The sequence below is a fragment of the Capra hircus genome, chromosome 19 (assembly GCF_001704415.2).
Source record: "Capra hircus breed San Clemente chromosome 19, ASM170441v1, whole genome shotgun sequence".
Classification (NCBI taxonomy): domain Eukaryota; kingdom Metazoa; phylum Chordata; class Mammalia; order Artiodactyla; family Bovidae; genus Capra; species Capra hircus.
The window spans coordinates 51,547,730-51,570,463 of NC_030826.1; the positions used below are offsets into that span (position 1 = coordinate 51,547,730).

Genomic DNA, 22,734 nt, shown 5'->3' on the forward strand with positions numbered 1-22,734 from the left:
ATTGGCTCATCAGTTATAACAATGGTACTGAAGCAAGATGTTACTAACAGAGGAAATTGTGTGTGTTGAGTGGGTAGATACGGGAATACTCTGTACTTTCTGCTTAATTTTTCTGTCAGCCTAAAACTGCTCTAAAATATGAGGTCTGTTAATTTAAAAGACACAAATGGAATATTTTCAAGTGAGTAGCTTTTAATAGACAACAACAAAATAAGAAGAGCTAAGTCAATCTTCTTATTTGATAACTACAACAACTCTGGCATGAGAGGAACTTGGGTGTTTTTTTTTTTTAAGACTGTCTCAGTAATTAGATGAAATTGACACTCAAAATAATCTGTGGTGCTTTTCCATTAGATCTGAACCTATGACTCACACATAAACCTGAATATAACATTTTTAGGGCAATACACGTTTCCCCTCTTTGGTCACAAACTCTGGGGTCATGGAGGGTAGGGGTGGAAGAATCAGGCAGTACTTAGTTTTTGCTACGGTCACCAGTACTGGCCTGGACATTTACATGGATCTCAGAATAAGAAAGACAGGGCTTTAGATACAGAAACACTGGGTTTGGATTTCAGTTCTTAACACTTATTATCGGTGAGACCTTAGGTAAGTCACATTACACTCTCCACCTCAGCTCTTGGTCTGAGGTTACCACGTCAGCCCAGTAGCTGGAGTATAACAGTTTATTCCATCAATGGTGGCTTTCAGTGTTAGTTCTCAATTATAATACAAGATACTCTGAGCTTTCCTGGGTCTGTCCATCCAAGCCGCTTCTTTTGGCAAACATCAAAGCAATCTAACCGACTAACAGGTCAAATACTCTGCCGCCACTCTTGAGTCAGGAGGTGCCGCTGGACAGATGTTCCCAGCACCCTCCATGAACATACCATATAACTTGAAGAGGTGCTTGATGTCTGGCCATGTGAGCAGGTGCTTCAAAACCCCACACAAGTCCTCTACAAACTCCCCTCTACTTGTTGGCCAGGACTTGGTGATCACAGCAGACACAAGGTTGCCACATTTTTGCAAGTCATTATAAGAGATTTGCCCAAGGATACTGGTTTGAGGCTATAAAAACATGAATAAAGAGAGGGATATTTAGAAGGTTATATGGTTGATTTACTTTTTAATAAAGAAGCAAATTACCTACCCAACAGCATTTCAGAAGTCTCTCATAACTAGTTTTACAATGCCTCAAAAAGCCAAAAGAGTAAATAAAATACTTAACTTTTCAGAGGGCACTTCCATTTTCCTGTCCACTGTCTCCTTAAGACTGAACACTGGGGATGTGGAAACAAGTAGCCACAGACAGATACTGACACAACCCACAAGTTATCCCCCTTTTCTCTCGCTCAGTGCCATTTTTTCTTGGAAATTTCACATTATTAAAAACATCAAACATAATACAAGTAACCATTAATATTGGTACTTTGGTATTATTAACTATAATTATTTTAAAGTTGCCTACAAACAACACACACATTTTAATTCTCTTCCTAAGTGAATTGATAAAATCTTTTCAACTCTAAACATTTTTCTTCCATAATGCTTTGTTAACCTTTGGGGTCTTTCACTGCATGCTAAGCAAGCAATAAAACCAAGGGTAAGTGAGTGGCAATGATAATAATGAGGCATTTAGGAAAAGCCTGCAAGATTGCTGGAGGTTACATGTGAGCTGCTATGATGCAAAACAATAGCAGGAAGCTGAGCAGCATTTCACAGAATGGGTAGAGTACTGGATTTCAGGGTGGGGAGGGGTTGCCCAGAGCCCATTCTTTGCTTGGGTACAGAGTCTCGATCCAGCAGTGCTTAATAGCCTTTGGCTGGTGAGGTCAGAAAGCAAGTATGCATCCAAATGCGGTTCCGAGTGGGAAAGGTTGTTCACCTGGCAGACCGAGCCCACGGCTTCAATGGCACACTTCTCAAAGCATTTCGCCACACTGTCTTCTGCACTTGTGGCATCCCAGTTAAAGTTGCAGAAGGCAGAAATCTGGGAGAGAGGCTTCTCCTGCAAGACAGGAAGACGAAGGTTAGGGGTGCGACACTCTCAGACCCTGTGCAATGAAAACACCCTAGTAATTTCCACTTTCCTAGTGTTGTATCAGCTCCCCATTACTGTGGCCTTCTTCCCATCCCAGGAGAAGCATGTCCTCCCTGCTTCTGACCATTAGACCAAAAAGGCCAAAATACCTACTTAGCAGAAAAAGCATCCGGCACAACAGCTTGCAAAAATCAAGTGAAACTGAAAGTGAGAGTCGCTCAGTTGTGTCCGACTCTTTGTGACCCATGGACTATACAGCCCATGGAATTCTCTAGGCCAGAATACTGCAGTGAGTAGCCTTTCCCAAGGGATCTTCCCAATCCAGAGATCGAACCCAGGTCTCCTGCATTGGAGGCAGATTCTTTACCAGCTGAGCCACAAGGGAAGCCCAAGAATACTGGAGTGGGTAGCCTATCCCTTCTCCAGCGGATCTTCAGGACCCAGGAATCAAACCGGGGTCTCCTGTATTGCAGGCGGATTCTTTACCAACTGAGCTATCAGGGAAGCCCGCAAAACACAGGTAAACTTTTTAAAAAGATTTCTTCCTTGCTTCTCTTTTCCTAAAAAGACCCATTTAACAATTACATATAAGACTCTCATGTGTTTTTAAAAAGCTGAATCTTCTAGGGTCACAGGCCTCAGTTAAAAATGGAGAGCACTCTTCTGTTTTCCCCCAGTTGTCACTGGGTTTAACAAGGCTCTTGTCACCAACAGGCCACTTAACTTCACACAAGCCAAGGGTTCCCCTGGTGGCCAAAAACTGTGCCCTTATTCTTCTCTGGGATACCATCTGTGGTCAAACTATTAAGGCTGAATCAGAAACAGAGTCACCTGAACCCCATGCCCTGTCCATTCAAATGCAGTCATCACATGTACTGGCCAGTCCATGTGGTCTGGTTCCAAAAAGAACATCATCCCCTGCCTTTCAGTACCTGTTTGAGCCTCCCTGCCATGTCCCCCAGCAAGGATTCCTTCCAGTCATACTCCATGGGGAAGTTTATTTCCACCAGTCGCCTCCAGACCTGCAAAATCCACAAGTAAGGGACAGCCAGTAAGACAGCTAGATGCCACCGTGGAATTCTATGAAAGAAGACAATTATGGTGAGACAAAGAGCACAGTGCTTTGAGGACACATGGGTTCAGACTCATTTTTGTCCAGTTCTCCGCTGTATCACTGGTAAGTCAGGGCAATCCACTTTAGCCTTATAAAACAAAGGGTCCTGACTGGACCAGGTCACCACTAAGGTCCACTACTGCTCCTCATCCAGAAAGGCTTTCCCTCCATTGTTTTCATTTCAAAAAATTTCAAACTTAAGAGAAAGTTGCAATAACAGCATAGGGACACCCATACCTTCAGCTAGACTCCCCAACATTTAAAGTGGTTGCTCTACCTCTTTCTCTTTTGTGCTCCCTTTAGTCTATCTGGAAACAGGCATTGTCTCTGCTGAACCAGAGCTGCAGATGCCATGCCCCTTGGCCCCTAAGTCCTGCGCAGGCATTCCCAACCCCATGGCCCTCCTGCTACACACAGTAGTAGAGGTGTCACTCTGAGGCCCGTTCACTCAGGGTGACATCTTCCTCATCTTTCTCCCTGCCGACATTGTGCCGTTGTTCACTAGTCAACTGACTGGGTCCAGGGTCCAACTGAGGGACACATGGCATTATCATGTCTCCTTTCTAGAGGAGTTCTCCTTTTCTTTCTTCCTTTATGACAGCGAAAACATTTTTTTGCTTTCCCATTATGGTTTATTACAGGATACTGAAGATAGTTCCTTGTGCTATATAGTAGGATCTTGTTTATCTGTTTTATACATAATAGTTTGTATCTGTTAATACCAAACTCTTTAATTTATCCTTCCCCCACCTCCTCTCCCGTTTGGTAACCAACAGGTCTGGTCTCTATGCCTGTGAATTTATCTCTGTTTAATAAATAAGTTCATTTGTGTTTTATTTTTTTATTTATTTTTTATTTTTTTAATTTTAAAATTTTTAATTCTTACGTGCGTTCCCAAACATGAACCCCCCTCCCACCTCCCACCCCATAACATCTCTCTGGGTCATCCCCATGCACCAGCTCCAAGCATGCTGTATCCTGCCTCAGACATAGACTGGCGATTCAATTCTTACATGATAGTATACATGTTAGAATGCCATTCTCCCAAATCATCCCACCCTCTCCCTCTCCCTCTGAGTCCAAAAGTCCATTATACACATCTTTGTCTTTTTTCCTGTCTTGCATACAGGGTCGTCATTGCCATCTTTCTAAATTCCATATATATGTGTTAGTATACTGTATTGGTGTTTTTCTTTCTGGCTTACTTCACTCTGTATAATCAGCTCCAGTTTCATCCATCTCATCAGAACTGATTCAAATGAATTCTTTTTAACGGCTGAGTAATACTCCATTGTGTATATGTACCACTGCTTTCTTATCCATTCATCTGCTGATGGACATCTAGGTTGTTTCCATGTCCTGGCTATTATAAACAGTGCTGCGATGAACATTGGGGTACATGTGTCTCTTTCAATTCTGGTTTCCTCGGTGTGTATGCCCAGCAGTGGGATTGCTGGGTCATAAGGTAGTTCTATTTGCAATTTTTTAAGGAATCTCCACACTGTTCTCCATAGTGGCTGTACTAGTTTGCATTCCCACCAACAGTGTGGGAGGGTTCCCTTTTCTCCACACCCTCTCCAGCATTTATTGCTTGTAGATTTTTGGATTGCAGCCATTCTGACTGGTGTGAAGTGGTACCTCATTGTGGTTTTGATTTGCATTTCTCTAATAATGAGTGATGTTGAGCATCTTTTCATGTGTTTGTTAGCCATCCGTATGTCTTCTTTGGAGAAATGTCTATTTAGTTCTTTGGCCCATTTTTTGATTGGGTCGTTTATTTTTCTGGAATTGAGCTACATAAGTTGCTTGTATATTTTTGAGATTAGTTGTTTGTCAGTTGCTTCATTTGCTATTATTTTCTCCCATTCAGAAGGCTGTCTTTTCACCTTGCTTATATTTTCCTTTGTTGTGCAGAAGCTTTTAATTTTAATTAGATCCCATTTGTTTATTTTTGCTTTTATTTCCAGAATTCTGGGAGGTGGATCATAGAGGATCCTGCTGTGATTTATGTCGGAGAGTGTTTTGCCTATGTTCTCCTCTAGGAGTTTTATAGTTTCTGGTCTTACATTTAGATCTTTAATCCATTTTGAGTTTATTTTTGTGTGTGGTGTTAGAAAGTGATCTAGTTTCATTCTTGTGTGTTTTATTTTCAGTTCAGTTCAATCACTCAGTTGTGTCCAACTCTTTGTGACCCCATGTACCGCAGCATGCCTGTCCATCACCAACTCCTGAAGTCCACCCAAACCTATGTCCATTGAGTCAGTGATGCCATCCAACCATCGCATCCTCCGTCATCCCCTTCCGCTCCTGTCAATCGTTTCCAGCATCAGGGCTTTTTCCAATGAGTCATCGCATCAGGTGGCCAAAGTATTGAAGCTTCAGCTTCAGCATCAGTGCTTTCAATGAATATTCAAATTTGATCTCCTTTAGGATTGACTGACTTGATCTCCTTGCTGTCCAAGGGACTCTGAACAGTCTTCTCCAACACCATAGTTCAAAAGCATCAATTATTTGGCATTCAGCTTTCTTTCTGGTCCAACTCTCACATCCATACATGACTACTAGAAAAACCATAGCTTTAACTATACGGACCTTTGTCAGTAAAGTAATGTTTCTGCTTTCTAATATGCTGTCTAGGTTGGTCACAGCTTTTCTCCCAAAGAGCAAGCATCTTTTAATTTCATGGCTGCAGTCATCATCTGCAGTGAATTTGGAGCCCAAGAAAAGAAAGTCTGCACTGTTCCCATTGTTTGCCCATCTATTTGCCATGAAGTGATGGGACTGGATGCCCATGATCTTAGTCTTTGGAATCTTGAGTTTTAAGCCAGCTTTTTCATTCTCCTCTTTTACTTCATCAAGAGGCTCTTTAGTTCCTCTTCACTTTCTGCCATAAGGGTGGTGTCATCTGCATATCTGAGGTTATGGTATTTGTGTTGTATTTTAGATTCTGCATTTAAGTGATAGTATTTGGTATCTGCCTTTTTCCACCCACCTTACTTCACTTATTTTTTTTTTTAATTTTTTATTTTTTTTAAATTTTAAAATCTTTAATTCTTACATGCGTTCCCAAACATGAACCCCCCTCCCACCTCCCTCCCCACAACATCTCTCTGGGTCATCCCCATGCACCAGCCCCAAGCAAGCTGCACCCTACGTCAGACATGGACTGGCGATTCAATTCTTACATGACAGTATACATGTTATAATTCCCATTCTCCCAAATCATCCCACCCTCTCCCTCTCCCTCTGAGTCCAAAAGTCTGGTATACACATCTGTGTCTTTTTTCCTGTCTTGCATACAGGGTCGTCATTGCCAACTTCCTAAATTCCATATATATGTGTTAGTATACTGTATTGGTGTTTTTCTTTCTGGCTTACTTCACTCTGTATAATTGGCTCCAGTTTCACCCATCTCATCAGAACTGATTCAAATGAATTCTTTTTAACGGCTGAGTAATACTCCATTGTGTATATGTACCACAGCTTTCTTATCCATTCATCTGCTGATGGACATCTAGGTTGTTTCCATGTCCTGGCTATTATAAACAGTGCTGCGATGAACATTGGGGTACATGTGTCTCTCTCTAGTATGATAATACTCTTCTGGCCATTACTCATTTTGATATTCAAATTGCCTCAGATTTGGCTAGTAAGAGCCCCGGCAGGCTAGGTTCTGTTTCCTTTTTTTTCTTTTAATGTAATAATCTTGGGTTTCACCAGATGGTCAACACCAAAATCAGATTGATTATATTCTCTGCAGCAAAAGATGGAGAAGCTCTATACAGTCAGCAAAAACAAGACCAGGAGCTGACTGTGGCTCAGATCATTAACTCCTTATTACCAAATTCAAACTGAAATTGAAGAAAGCAGGGAGAACCGCTAGACCACTCAGGTATGACCTAAATCAAATCCCTTATGATTATACAGTGAGTGAGAAATAGATTGAAGGGCCTAGATCTGATAGATAGACTGCCTGATGAACTATGGAATGAGGTTCGAGACATTGTACAGGAGACAGGGATCAAGACCATCCCCATGGAAAAGAAATGCAAAAAAGCAAAATGGCTGTCTGGGGAGGGCTTACAAATAGCTGTGAAAAGAAGAGAGGCGAAAAGCAAAGGAGAAAAGGAAAGATATAAGCATCTGAATGCACAGTTCCAAAGAACAGCAAGAAGAGAGAAGGAAGCCTTCTTCAGCGATCAATGCAAAGAAATAGAGGAAAACAACAGAATGGGAAAGACTAGAGATCTCTTCAAGAAAATTAGAGACACCAAGGGAACATTTCATGCAAAGATGGGCTTGATAAAGGACAGAAATGGTATGGACATAACAGAAGCAGAAGATATTAAGAAGAGATGGCAAGAATACATGGAAGAACTGTACAAAACAGATCTTCATGACCTGGATAATCACAATGGTGTGATAACTCATTTAGAGTCAGACATCCTGGAATGTGAAGTCAAGTGGGCCTTAGAAAGCATCACTACGAACAAAGCTAGTGGAGGTGATGGAATTCCAGTGGAGCTATTTCAAATCCTGAAAGATGATGCTGTGAAAGTGCTGCACTCAATATGCCAGCAAATTTGGAAAACTCAGCAGTGGCCACAGGACTGGAAAAGGTCAGTTTTCATTCCAGTCCCAAAGAAAGGCAATGCTAAAGAATGCTCAAACTACTGCACAATTGCACTCATCTCACACGCTAGTAAAGTAATGCTCAAAATTCTCCAAGCTAGGCTTCAGCAATACGTGAACTGTGAACTTCCAGATGTTCAAGCTGGTTTTAGAAAAAGCAGAGGAACCAGAGATTGAATTGCCAACATCCGCTGGATCATGGAAAAAGCAAGAGAGTTCCAGAAAAACATCTATTTCTGCTTTATTGACTATGCCAAAGCCTTTGACTGTGTGGATCACAATAAACTGTGGAAAATTCTTCAAGAGATGGGACTACCAGACCACCTGACCTGCCTCTTGAGAAATCTGTATGCAGTTCAGGAAGCAGCAGTCAGAACTGGACATGGAACAACAGACTGGTTCCAAATAGGAAAAGGAGTACGTCAAGGCTGAATATTGTCACCCTGCTTATTTAACTTATATGCAGAGTACATCATGAGAAACGCTGGACTGGAAGAAACACAAGCTGGAATCAAGACCAAATATCAATAACCTCAGATATGCAGATGACACCACCCTTATGGCATAAAGTGAAGAGGAATGAAAAAGCCTCTTGATGAAAGTAAAAGAGGAGAGTGGAAAAGTTGGCTTAAAGCTCAACGTTCAGAAAACGAAGATCATGGTATCCAGTCCCATCACTTCATGGGAAATAGACGGGGAAACCGTGGAAACAGTGTCAGACTTTATTTTTTGGGGCTCCAAAATCACTGCAGATGGTGATTGCAGCCATGAAATTAAAAGACGCTTACTCCTTGGAAGAAAAGGTATGACCAACCTAGATAGCATATTCAAAAGCAGAGACATTACTTTGCCAACTAAGGTCTGTCTAGTCAAGGCTATGGTTTTTCCTGTGGTCATGTATGGATGTAAGAGTTGGACTGTGAAGAAGGCTGAGCGCCGAAGAATTGATGCTTTTGAACTGTGGTGTTGGAGGAGACTCTTGAGAATCCCTTGGACTGCAAGGAGATCCAACCAGTCCATTCTGAAGGAGATCAGCCCTGGGATTTCTTTGGAAGGAATGATGCTAAAGCTGAAACTCCAGTACTTTGTCCACCTCATGCAAAGAGTTGACTCATTGGAAAAGACTCTGATGCTGGGAGGGATTGGGGGCAGGAGAAGAAGGGGACGACAGAGAATGAGATGGCTGGATGGCATTCACTGACTTGATGGACGCGAGTCTGAGTGAACTCTGGGAGTTGATGATGGACAGGGAGGCCTGGCGTGCTGAGATTCATGGGGTTGCAAAGAGTCGGACACGACTGAGTGACTGAACTGAACTGAACTGAATAATCTTAGATGAACAGAAATATTGCAAAGATAGTACAGAGAGTCCCAATTAACCCGAGTGCTAACACTTTACAAAGCCATAGTACAGTTGTGAAAACCAAGAAATTAGCATTGATAGATTATCATCCGGAGAAGGCAATGGCAACCATACTCCAGTACTCTTGCCTGGAAAATCCCATGGATGGAGGAGCCTGGTAGGCTGCAGTCCATGGGGTCGCTAAGAGTCGGACACGACTGAGCGACTTCACTTTCACTTTTCACTTTCATGCATTGGAGAAGGAAATGACAACCCACTCCCGTGTTCTTGCCTGGAGAATCCCAGGGACGGGGGAGCCTGGTGGGCTGCCGTCTATGAGGTTGCACAGAGTCGGACACGACTGAAGTGACTTAGCAGCAGCAGCCGCAGATTATCATCACCAAAGCCACTAACTTTATTTGGATTTCACCACTTTTTCCCACATCATTCTTTTGCCCTCCAGGGTATAACCTAGGATATCACCTGGGTCCTGTCTGCTTGTGAAATGTCACCATTTGATTTCAAGTACTTTTACTTTATGGTAATACAAGGTGTTTCAGGCTGGCCTTGTACTTCTTCAGCCCCACCTTTAGAATCTGCTGTTCTTTCCAGAAGCACAGGGGTTTTTCTGTTTTGTTTTTTAGAGGGAATGGCATTTAGAAGCCATGGCTGGGTGTGCTCACAAACCTGGGTGTCACCATCTCTAGGCCCTTTCAGTGGATGGAGCTAGGAAATGTTGCTTTTTACATCATGAGTTCACACTACACTTCTAGCTCTTTTCAAACCATAGGCCTCCTTTCCCCTCCCCTGCTCCACATGTTCCCTCCTCCAATGCGAAAGAGCCCAAGCTTCCAACAGCAGCAACCCTTGTGTCCATCTGCCCAGCCTTACAGTACACACAACATAGCTTCAGACTTGCTACACTCATTCCACTGCCAACCACAAAACTTCCAAATCAAGTTCAAGATTTATGTATGTTTTCTCTGTTTTGACCTTAGACTCTGTCCCTGTGAGGGTGAGTGGTCAGAGTTCTGGGCTCTGAAGTGAAGGGTTAGTCGCTCAGTCGTGTCCAACTCTTTACAGCCCCATGGACTGTAGCCCACCAGGCTCCTCTGTCTATGGAATTCTCCAGGCAAGAATACTGGAGTGGTTGTCATTCCCTTCTCCAGGGGATCTTCCCAACCCAGGGATCAAACCCAGGTCTCCTACATTGCAGGCAGATTCTTTACCATCTGAGCCAGAATACTGATGCTCTGGGCTCTGGGCGTTCAGATCAATGATCTTCTACCCTTGGTGTGGACAGGTAATATGTCTGAATAAGGCTGAGATGTAGTGAGAGTTACCTGTTTTTGTTCATACACAGTTTCAGTGATGTGATTTTATGATGATCTCATTAAAGTACCGCTGGAAGACAACAGCCTAAGTCAGAAGGCCACTTGTTCGGTTTGTTCGTGGCATTGTCTAGAACTTTTTCCTGGAGCCAATAGTCTTTAGGCCCTTCCTCCCCCTCCTCCCCAACACAGATTCTGTCCACATCTCAGTTTCTGGAAGCCTCCCTGCCTCACAACCTTTTGGGTCTGATTTCTCATTTCCTCACGTTCAGATGCTGCTCGGCCCAGTTTGCCTTTCATGGAGGCCTTGCTTTCATCTTATTTTCTACTGTCAACATCATAACCTGACCCATAACCTCAGCACAGCATCAGATGTGAATCCGCCCTTCCCCACTGGCCACCATGTCCCAACAAGCTCTGTCTCCCCATCCCACCACCTCACCACTGATGTGGGGACCACAGTCCACCCGCCAAGGAGCCCATGCTCTCAGTCCTGTTAGGGGAGCAGCTGTCCATTCCACAGAGGAAACCCCTGTGTCCCCTGCACTGGACTTGCTTACCTCAATCTCCTTGCTGTAAGCAAAGGTGACAGGTGAACCAGCCCAGAACATCCTCATTTTAAAAATTTTCCGAAGCCAAGATTTTGTAGCAGCGAGGGTCCCCTGGAAGACCGTTTTTACTGAATTCTTCTTTCCAGTTTCATTTCCGGGCCCTCCTGCTGAATCCTGTCACCGCAAGAGAGAGACGGAGTTGAATCAACCCCACATGGCAGACCCAAAGGATCATCCAGATACTTTTCCACCTGCCTCTGCGGCTGACGCCACCTATGCACACAGCAGAGCCTGCACATTCACAGCACTTTCATTTCCCCAGCGTTTCAGGTTCACTCTGGGGGGACAGCATGGGGGTCGAGGTAGGAGAAGCAGTGGCATGGATGCCCCCTCAAGTGACCCCAGGCAACTATAACAGAGGTGATGCCGCCTTGCCAACCAGTAGACCTCCTGCTCTCTGAGCGGAGAAAGGCTGACAGACAAGGGAGAAGGGTGCACCACAGGCTCAGAGCTTCCAGCAGCTCAGAAAGCCAAGCTCGTGTAAACCCTGTCCCCGAGTGACATGCTAGGGCCAGGAGGAAACCCAAATCCCTACCCTGGTGCTCTTTCCTTGAGGTTCTCCATTCATTCCCACCCCCTGAAAAGCCCCTTTTCCCGGGGGTCAAGGGCTCTAGGGATGGGGATTCCTCTTTCTTGCTCTCCTTTCTCATCAGAAGCATCTTTACCACAACGTGGATACAGCCATCAGCCCCACTTAGAAAGAGGACTCTCCCAGTTCTGATGTGTATTCTCCTTTGCTTCGGCTGAGTCCCACAGATTGTGTAAGTGCCAAGGCCCCCCAAACTGGATCTGCTGGTGTCACTCCCTCCTTCCAGAGATGGTTGGCCCAAGGGCTAGAGACATCATAGTGAGGAGGCTGCCCAAGGAACTGATTGCTAAGTGGGAGACCAGTACAATCAGTAAACAGGGCAAGTAACAAGATAGGAAAGGCACATAAAGGGTGCTGAGGACTTCCCTATAGCTCAGATAGTAAAGAATCTGCCTGCAAACCAGAAGACCCAGGTTCGATCCCTGGGTCAATAAGATCCCCTGGAGAAGGAAATGGCAACCCTTTCCAGTATTCTTGCCTGGAGAATTTCATGGACAGAGTAGCCTAGTGGGCTACAGTCCATGGGGTCGCAAAGAGTCGGACACAACTAAGCAACTAACACACAAAGGGTGCTGTATCCAGTCTTGGGTGTGTTTGTGGGGGCAGGTTCTCCCCTGAAAGATTCAGGGAGCTCTGGGCAGAGTGTGAGGGGTAGGCTGGGTTATGTGTGGGAAGGGGTACAGCTATGCTGGGAGAATAGCACACAGGATATGGGTAGTGTGGGCCAGCAACAATTCTCAGCTGAAAATGGGACATGCTGGCCCAAACTGAAAGTCATCAAATGGGCCAGCAACTTCTCCAATGATCCAGAAACTTTAGCAGGGTGTGAATGCCATCTGCAATCTGGCCTAGCCTAGACCTAGGCTCCATCTCCAGCCAGGCAAGTGGGAGAAACACCCAGGGCACCTTATGGCCATTCCGGTTTAGTATGAACCCACTGTGCTGCAATTATGTGCTCACTGGACTGCCCCCTCCTATGCATCCCTGCTGCCAGGCACCTCTCTTCTCTATCTGGGTGTGCCCTGCAACCAGCAGATGATGGGCTGTAAGCGAACAACCCAAGCCTAAAAATCTTCCCTAGAACTTTTGCCTTTGCTCCTTGTTTTTCTCCACTTGATATCCTGTCAATCCTATCAACCCTTTATATTGGTACATAATCAAAAGCGTTCAAAACCTCTTCATATACTTTGGTTTTATTTAATTTCAGTTTTGCAGAGCTTTTCGTTTTTATGGCACAGGTAGAGAATTTGGACCAGACTGTGGTTACACTAATCTGAGATCCCAACCAACGTTCAAGATAGCTATTTCTGCAGGGACATATACTGTAACTAACAAATTTCACATTTCTTGAACACAGTTTATCGAGAAGTTGGCACCTGCCTAGGATGGTTTAAATAATATCCACTTCAGGAAAAAGCAATCATCTTACCAATGTTTATTTTTAAATGTTCCTTTGGTATTTTTTTAAAAAAGAAAAGCGAAAAGGAACAAAGATAAAATACACACTTAATTATATCACTAACATCACAGTTCTGACTTGTCAAATGGTCGGTCTAAATAGGAAATCATCTATCACCTTCCTATGGAAGCTCAAACTCAACCGGGTGAAGACCACACAACAATGGGAATAAATGAGCTGTGGACACATGCAACGTCACAGATGGATCTCAGAGATGTGCTGAACGGTGAAAGCCAGACACAAAAAAGGACAGAGCTCCAAGACAGGTAAAACTAACTTGTGATGGTAGTAATCAGAAGAGTGCTTACCACTGGGAGGTGTGGAGGGAGGGGGCACAGAACTCTGGATTGTTCCTACAGCTTGATGCGGGAGGTGGTGCTTGTGTGGAAAGGCTCTTAGGTACGCACTGAGGTGTGTGGACCTTACTACTGTACCTGAGTTTCAGTGAACAGGAAAAAGGCTCAGGAGGGAAAGATTAGGCATGAACATGAATTTGGGAGGGGAGAGTCTTGCTTGAAGTCCTGGCCACTTGCTGGGCTCTTGAATTTACCCAGTCACAGCTAATACTCTACACTTGAACTCCAGCACTGCCTCCTTCCTCCATTCTTCCCTCTAACAGAAGCCCTGGAGGGCAAGCATGCAGACCCTGGTTCACCAAAATAGCCTCATGAGCAGAACAAAACCCAGCATCAGGCATGTGCTGACACACCTGGTGGCGGAATCAGCCGCTCTGTCATCCCAGCACTCCTAGAATCAGCCTGTCTCCTTTTTGAACAGAGGATGCCTCAGGTTCCATAGCTCTGCTGGGTATGGCATTGTGTGTACATGTTCCACTTACCACTACAGGTTTAAGTATAATAATTCTGCAAACAATCTCAGCAGATAAGGCAGGCATCTCATAAAACGTGTGGGCTTTTGATATTCTGCAGGTAGTTTCGTGAAGTTTCAGGCACACAGTCAAGTAGGACTGTATCAAGGGCTCTTCAAGAATCCTAACCCACAAAGAGTTGAGAGAAATGAATGAAGTAATTTAGGAGGAATTAGAAAACAGTACCCATTATTCATGACACGTTCCTTCCCTTTAAAACGCCTACAAGGAAGGCATGTACTTGATCCCATATAGGATAACATCCAGAACATTTCCATTAATTTTGAAATCGTGACTAAGATAAAAAGGAATAAAACTCTTCTTGGTTTGCCTCCATGGTCTGAACTGTTTTAACAAAAGCAAGTTAAACCATTTCCAAGAGTATTCCTTTGTTCGAAAAAAATCTTAAGGATGGATATTACCAAAGATTCAAATACCATACAATTTTTTTTCAAAAAGAATCAGTGAGCTACAGGGAGGGAAAAAAAGAAAGAAATGCTAGAAGCCTATGTCCTGTGCATGAAATTTCTTTCAGTTCTGAGTGGAACTGCTTATTGGCTGATACATGACCAAAGCTGAGAGGTAGGGAGCTGATCAGAGGAGGGTTTAGAAGGTGGCAAGAGACAGGAATTACTGGGGTGATTCTGTAATACACAGAATTAGATGGAGTCCATGAAGTCCCAGGTGCTTGGTGTTAATGAAGATCTGACACTCCCACCTCCATCATGGACACTCTAAGAATTCAGGTGAGGCGACCCTGGCAGTGCTCTGAGAATCTAAACAATTACCTTCTCTCCCACATTTGTTCATTTTGTACACTGTGCTTCCAGGGTGTCAGAGCTCACACATATTTGCAGGAGCAAATGACTTCAGATCATTATGGAAAGCTACCCTTTGTATTTATTTTCAGCTTCTCTGACTTGCAAAAAAAATCTGAAGCGTAAATGCTGATAAGATGCAGGACACAAGCATGAATATGTAATATGATGATAATCACTTAAAAATAAATGACAAAAATGCACAGGAAAAAAATTAGATGAAAATAAACTGAAATGTTAGCACCTGATTTCTATGCTTTTCCCTTTCTAAAAAAGTAGGATGATTACATCAACACCTTGAAAAAAGAAGTGGAATATATACTAATTTATGGCCTTACATTAATGACAGCAAATATGGCATAAACCCAATCAAAAGGGATAATCTTGTACAAGAGAGATTACCTTTTACTTTTCTACTTACTTTTCCTGATAAATATACAGAAGGTACAACAGCATATTAAAAGTATTCTTAATACTCTAGGGTGGGGAAGAAAAGAAAAAAGGGAAGATTTAATCATGATGCCACTATCTTTGCTAAAACAGACCTCCCCTCAAAAAAATCCAACATAATAAGGCATAATAATTGTCTTTCTATAAACAAGCTTTAAGGGGCTCAAGTACTAATCTTATACCTGTTACAATTAAAACTTAGAATTTAAAATTAAACCATCTTCTCCCCAAAATGGGAAAGGACAATAGCAATTAGGAAGTGGACCAACATGCAGGATAACTTCTAACCCTGACTTGCACAGTCTCACATATCCAAAGGCTGTTGTTTTATTCAATTTTGTTTACTGAAACAGAATAAACTCAAGTAAATTAACCCCTTTCCCTAAGAAATATTGACCCTTCCCAGTTCTCTTAAATCTAAGTGCTTTACCAGGTCAGGTTTTCAGAAAAGGAGAATCACAAACTCTGACAGATTAGTTTTTGACCTGCTTTTGTTAAGCAAGGAATCAAGAGCCGATTCTGAACAACAAACCTCGAGGTTTTCTTGAGAGATTTCCTGAAGTCCGTCTAGACGGTACCAAGTCCCTAGAAGACAGTCCAGGACACGCAGGGGACACTGACTCAGGTAATTGATGAGGTGTTCCATGTAAGGAGCCAAGTTACTCAGAGGAAGCAAACTGAACCAGGATCGGAATAGATACTTATCCACATTCAGCAAATAAATGTTTTTTTCCATTAGCTCGAGTAATTGTTTCCTTATAAGGGAAAATTGGAACAGAAAAAAAGAGCAGCAGTGAGATCAGTAAAAGAAACAAAGTTAATTAAAATTTTTAGAAGGGATCTAGAAAGTTCTGATTTAAAACATAATTGAAATGCCAACAACTCGGTCAAATAAGAAGTAAACAATAATATATCAAGAATTCAGCAACATGGATGAACTCTAAGGACAAGATGCTCAGTGAAATCAGCCACTCACAAAAGAACAAATAATTTGATTCCACTTATGTGAGGTCCCTAGAGAAGTCAGATTAATAGAGACAGACAGCAGAGTAGTGGGGACCAGCGACTGGTGTTGGTGGGAGAATAGGCTACTGATTATCGAGAACACAGTTTCAGTTTTACAAGATGGAAGGTTCTGGAGATGAATAGAGGTATTGATCACACAACAGAGTGAATGTACTTAACACCACTGTTGTGGTGGCATACACTCAAAATGATTAAAATTTTAAATGTAAAATTTACATCATTTTTCAGTGATGTAAAATTGTAGGTTATGTATATTTTACCACAATAATAAAAAAATTCACCAAGAATTAAGCATTTTCAATACATATATATGTATGGGTGAGTCCCTTCACTGTTCACCTAAAACCATCCCCACACTGTTAATCTGCTAGACCCCAATACAAAATAAAAAGTTTAAAAAAAAGAATTAAGTATTTTCCAGCTTTATTGAAATATGGCATATAACACTGTAAGTCTAGGGTTGATTTGATACACTTACACCCTGCAAAATGATTACCACAGTAACAATACTTGATACCTGCATCCATTGTGTCATATAGTTACCATTTCTTTTCTGTATGAGAATCTTTAAGATCTTATCTGTGAGCAACTTTTAAGTAAACAATATAGTATCAACTAGAATCACTATATGGTACATTAGCTCTCCAGAATTAATTTGTCCTCAGAATACTGAAGTTTGTACTGTTTGACAAACATCATCACTTTTCCTTACCTCCCAGCCCTGGTAATCACCATTCAACTCTCTGCTCTTGTGAGTTTCACTTTTTTTCAGATTTCACATATGTGATATCGTATCTATAGTATTTGCCTTTATCTGCCTTATCCCACTTAGCATAATGCCCTCAAGGTCTATCCATGTTTTGCAAGTGACAGGATTCCCTTGCTTTCCTGGCTGAATAATATTTCATCATGTATTCATATATATGGTGTGTAAATATATACATCATATATATGTATACACACATACACACCAGTTCTTCTTTATCCATTCATTTACTGACAGACGCTTAGGTTGTTTCCACATCTTGGCTATTGTGAATGATGCCGCAATGAACATAGGCTGCAGATATCTCTTTGAGATATTTATTTCATTTCCTTGGGAAATACACCCACAAGTAGGATTGCTGGGTATGGCAAAAGCTCTTGGTTTAACTTTCGGTGCCATTTTCTATTTTTGGTGTAACAATTTAAGAACTAAGCATGTTGATGCATGATGCCCTGGATTCTACATGAACCCAGTTCAGGGAAGGTCTTTAAATTATTCTGTTCTATAACACTGTCCTGGACACCCAAAAAGATGACAATGTGAAAGGAAATACTGTACAGCAGAGTGCCACAGAACTGACAGAGGCTGCGAGAAACACGTGGATGAAGCTTCACTACACACTAAAGGCCACTTTTGCCTGAAAGACACAATATTTTAGACCAGTGTTAATGTTTGTCATTCTCCAGCTAAATTTTTTCTAGACAGTTGGTCTCCAAGATAAATGACCCTTGAAAGTCATTTGAAGTATATATAATTTTATAAATAATCTTAATTTGGCTTTAATTTCAAAAAATTTCAATAATAGTGAGGAAGCAATAATTTAATTTAGCTTGCTCACTGTTAAATCTCTAAAATCCCACAGGCTAGATCCTATTGGATTGGGGAGAGCAGGTGAGACTTGGAATAGTTTCTTTGACAAAAGACAAAGTAAATGGGGGATGTTATCTGTGCTTCGCAATAACTGCTAATATTAATTTTTGACTGAATTTGTATTTTATATTTAGTTTTTGTACTTAAATTTGATTTACCATTTTCCTTTTACAGACTGTGCTTTCTATGTCTGCTCTAAAAAGTCTTTGCTTACCTCAAAATGGTACTTCACTATGTACCTACAGAGTGCAAAGCCACTGATCTTTTTTCAATTCCACTATCAGGAATTTATCTTGAGGAAATAATTAGACACAGAAAATTAAAAAGAAGTGCATCAAAACATGCTTACAAAGCGAATGTGCAGAAACAATCCAAGTGTCCAGGAATAGAGAACTAGCAAAATAAAATTTGCAACACTAAGCAGTCATTACAATAGGTGTGTATTTACTGGCAAAAATAAAATCATTCATACAATTGATATAATACACTGTTAAGTAAAAAAAGAAAGTTGGAAAACAGAATAGAACAGGATAAATGATCTATTATAGAGGCAGGGAGTAGGGGACAATTGGACAAAACCAGACAAAAGGCACAGATTTCCAGACATAGATAAATGCTAGTGACGTAATGTATAACATGAGAAATATAATTAACAGTACAGTGGATTATACATAGAAGTTGTTAGGAGAGTAAATCCAAAGAGTTCTTATCAAAAAGGAAATTTTTTTTTTCTGTTTCTTTAATTTTGCACCTATGGACGATAGATGTTCACTAAACTTATCACTGGTCATCATTTCATGATGTAAGTCAAATATTATGCTGTACTTCTTCAACAGTGCTGTACCTCAATTATATCTCAATAAAACTAAGAAAAATAAATAATCTATCTTTTGCGGTTTGTTTTTAAACATATAAGCACCCACATATCCACGTTTGGACACAACCCTGCAAATACACAGGCCAAAGTGTATGATTATCTCTGTGGTTGCAGGCCATTTTTGTAGTTTTCCATTTCTTGCATGTTTAAAACTTTTTAAAGAAGTAATTTTAAAGGAAGCAATATATTACTTCCATCACTAGAAGGAGAGGTAAGTAGACACTGGAAGTCCACTGGAGATCTTGGAAGCACAGTTATTATTCTAAAATTTACATACACAAGTGCAGGTCCAAAACTTACTGATCTGGTCTTGTTTCCCGAAACTCTGAGAAGGAGATGCCTTCAAGGGCTGCCCAGGTGTCCTCAGGCTGCGTGACTGAGCCCTGGGCTGGCGGGGACAGGTCCATGCAGTGGTGCAGCACAGGCAGGGCACACACCCAAGAGTCAACCTTTTTGTCCATGCACGTTTGGCACAGGTTTACCAAGGACGCTCGCCAGCTAGAAAGGCAACAGAAATGGACATGAGTCCAGGATGGCCAATGTGAGGCCCACCTGGGGGTCTGACATCCATTAGGGAAGGGACAGCTCCTCACACAGAGCAGGAGAGCACTCTGGGTATCTGACCAGGGAGAAACCTCAGGGCTCACTGTGCACCCAACAAAAGTGTCAGGCACTGAACGGGCCCTCTTGCAGCCCCAGAGCAAACTCCCAAGGGCATCCTTCCATTCTCCACGACAGTGGGAGAAACAGAGGTTCAGAGAGGCTTGTGATCTGCAGAAGGTCCCTGGTGTAGAGCTGGGGCTTGAACACAAGTCATCTAGCAACAGTAAATCTAAATAGAAAGCAACTTCTTACATGTAAGTGGGGAGCCTGTGAATAACACATGCCATGTTCCTTACAAACACATGTACGTTTGCCAGCATTTCTCTTCTCTTTCAAAATTTTATTAAATTCTGGACAGGATTTAACTGGATGTTTAAAATTTGTAAAACCAGGAAGCAAGTGTCCATTAAGACTGGCTACTCAGAGAAGGCTACCCAATATTATTCTTGAGTTCAATTCAAACAGCTGCAGAAAAAAGACCTGGGGATCATCAGAGGGTTCTGGGGAGGCGCCTCCACCCAGTGAAGTATAAGTGCCTTCAGGACAGGCCGCAGCCTCCACACTCCCAGTGCTCCCAGCCCTGTGCAATGGGCACGGCAGTGGCTCCTAAACTGGGAACAACAGTAGCTGAGGCCACAGTGCTTCCACAAACATCTTTGAGTCCAGCTTCATTGTCTTATTATGACCCATCCCCCCAAACACAGGCCCACAGGGCTAAGACATGATACACCTTGCATGCTTGCATGCTCAGGCGCTTCATTTATGTCCAACTCTTTGCTACCGTATAAACTGCAAGAATACTGGAGTGGGCTTCCATGCCTTCCTCCAAGGGATCTTCCAGACCCAGGGATCAAACCCATGTCTCCTGCATTAGCAGGCAGATTCTTTACCACTGCACCACAGGGGAAGTCCATGATACACCTCAAACCCTCTCAAAAGCAAGTATTCAATAGAATATGTAATAAAATGAAAAACAGTACATAGACTAGAAAAAGGCTAGACTGATAAACACTGAAATGACAATAGTGAGTGGTAAAATTACAGGTCATTTTTTTCTTGTATGTTTTCATCCATTCTATGGCAAGCTCTTATTTTTATAATCAGATAAAAACCATTAGAGAGCTAGGAAATCATTACACACACACACACTACCTCTGAGATGGTTCAAAGATGTGTTTCAGGTCCCTGCAAAAGGCATCTGATGATCTGGCATCTGAGTGAAGGAGGTGACAGAGTGAGACCAGGTCTTTTTCCAGTAAGAGGAAGTCGAATTTTTCCACTAACAAAAGGACAATCATGCCCATTCTCAATTTACTCTTCACTGGGCAGCCTTCAGGCAGGGGGTCCCCACTGGTTTCCAGAAATGGTGCCATTTTCTTTGTCAAACACTCCCATAGGTGCTTCCTGACCTGGTCCCAGGGAAAAAAGAAAATGCATAACCATGGTGTTGAACCCACCAGAGGTGTCAGGACCTGCCCGTCACTGAGCTTCGTTTCCTGTGAGCTGGGTAGGGCCCTGAGGAATGAGGGGCAGGGAAATCTCTGGGGAGGAGTCATCCTCTACCTGCCTCCCCACTAAACCCTGAGCATCCCTTTGCCCCGGGACTTTGGGAGGTACCACCAGTGGTACATCCAGAGGCCTCAGCATGCTGGAGAGGATCTCAGGTTGGGGTCCTGAGCCTTGTAAGAGTTCACTAGTCATCTCAGATGTGGCTCTAGGTCTGTCTCAAAAATGCTTAAGCCATACCACACAGTAGCTGGAGATGCCATGGAGGAGGATGCCAGTCTTCTTGTCGTGGAGGGAAAGGGCAGGTGAGGAGGTAGGACCAGTAGGGGGCAGGTGAGGAGGCGGGACCAGGTAGTGGAGGGGAAGGGTGGGACCAGTAATGGAGGTGGGTCTAGAGGAGTTGAAACTGAAAGTGTTAGTCCCTCAGTCATGTCCTACTCTCTGTGACCCCATGGACTGTAGCCTGCCAAGCTCCTCGGTCCATGGGATTTTCTTGGCAAGAAAACTGGAGTGGGTTGTCATTCCCTTCTCCAGGGGATCTTCCCAACCCCAGGATTGAACCCAGGTTTCCTGCAATGCAGGCAGATTCTTTACCCTCTGAGCCGCCAGGGAAGCTCTGGTGAGGATGTGGGAGGAGTCAAAAAATGAGGAGGACAAAGAATTCCCTAGAGGTGGCACTAGGAGACAAGAGGCTGAAATAGCCTGCCCCCATCCATCCCCATCCACTGAGTCTTGGAGTCGTCTGGCCACTAGATGGTGAGGTGACACTGAATGCCCAGGAGATAGAAAAGGGAGATGTTGCTGACACCCCTACTACCTGCTTCTCTTCATACTGTAGAGCAATCCATGGCTGTTCTTCTCCTTCATAGATCATGGGCACACGAATGACAGAATAGAACTGCTGGAACTGGGTGAAAAAGTTCTTTAAATTGATGGCATTCCAGGTTTCAAGAATGCTGAAGATGCGATCCAGCATGACGGCAGCTGAGATCTCCTTCCCTTTCACCAACTGTCTCCTCGTACCGTCTGTTAGACGATCCACCCATCTCTGAACTGTCCCAGGGGGCTTCATACAAATTATATCATCGTACTGATGCCAATCTAAGAGTAAAGAGAATATTATACTTAGGGGCATTGAAACCCACTAGACCTGACCACTCCACCCTGGAAGGTTGATCTTGACCAGAAGAAACATGAAGGAATCAAGAAGGGAAAGAAGGAGCCAAAGAAGAGAAGAAAAAAAGGAAAATTACAGAATGTGGTAAACAGAACGCAGCCAGCACTCACTCCATCTGGGCACCCAGCCGCAGATGAGCAACGTGGGGCCTGACCTCAGAGGTAGCACAGATGTTTAGGACAAGTAACCAAGACACCCTGCAACTACCCTGAAAGTACTTGAAACATGCCTTTGTTGAACTAGATGGCTCAGCATACTTGGTACGTGAGTTCCTTAGAAAATTACCACATGAAGGTCAAAAATTTCATACTGAAACTGCATCACTCACTAGGAACTGTGCACCATTTTGGTATATTACTTGGTGCAAGGGCTCATTTCCTCTGTCCTGGGAACAGTGGTAACCAGAGCAGACAAAACAGTACTCAACATGGGGCAAGGGTTGAACTCATGCTTGCTCTTATAACCATCTGAAATGATGTGAGTGCAGACCTAGAAAACCCAGGAAAATCAATTGTCAACTAATTAGAAGGCAAAGAGGTCAGTAAGACACCAGCGGCAACACAAGTGCATAAAAGTAGCCATGAAAATCAGAAAGTCAAGCCTCTGAACAAGCCTCCTGCTTCTTGTTGCCCAGCCTGTTGTCTTTGCTGG

The 22,734-nt window shown here is 42.9% G+C and overlaps 1 protein-coding gene across 3 annotated transcripts in view; it reads right to left on the minus strand.

The window, feature by feature from the left end:
* Positions 1–22,734, minus strand: part of RNF213 (ring finger protein 213) — a 124,080-nt gene that overhangs the window by 63,278 nt on the left and 38,068 nt on the right. For all 3 annotated transcript variants that reach the window (XM_013972340.2, XM_013972342.2, XM_013972341.2), the window contains 10 exons: positions 21,724–22,007; positions 20,553–20,809; positions 19,098–19,295; positions 15,791–16,013; positions 15,230–15,285; positions 13,961–14,114; positions 11,024–11,188; positions 2,977–3,066; positions 1,889–2,011; positions 891–1,071 (listed from right to left, as the gene is read on the minus strand). In XM_013972340.2, coding sequence (XP_013827794.2) covers positions 891–1,071; positions 1,889–2,011; positions 2,977–3,066; positions 11,024–11,188; positions 13,961–14,114; positions 15,230–15,285; positions 15,791–16,013; positions 19,098–19,295; positions 20,553–20,809; positions 21,724–22,007 — 1,731 coding nt within the window. The remainder of the gene's footprint in view (positions 1–890; positions 1,072–1,888; positions 2,012–2,976; positions 3,067–11,023; positions 11,189–13,960; positions 14,115–15,229; positions 15,286–15,790; positions 16,014–19,097; positions 19,296–20,552; positions 20,810–21,723; positions 22,008–22,734) is intronic.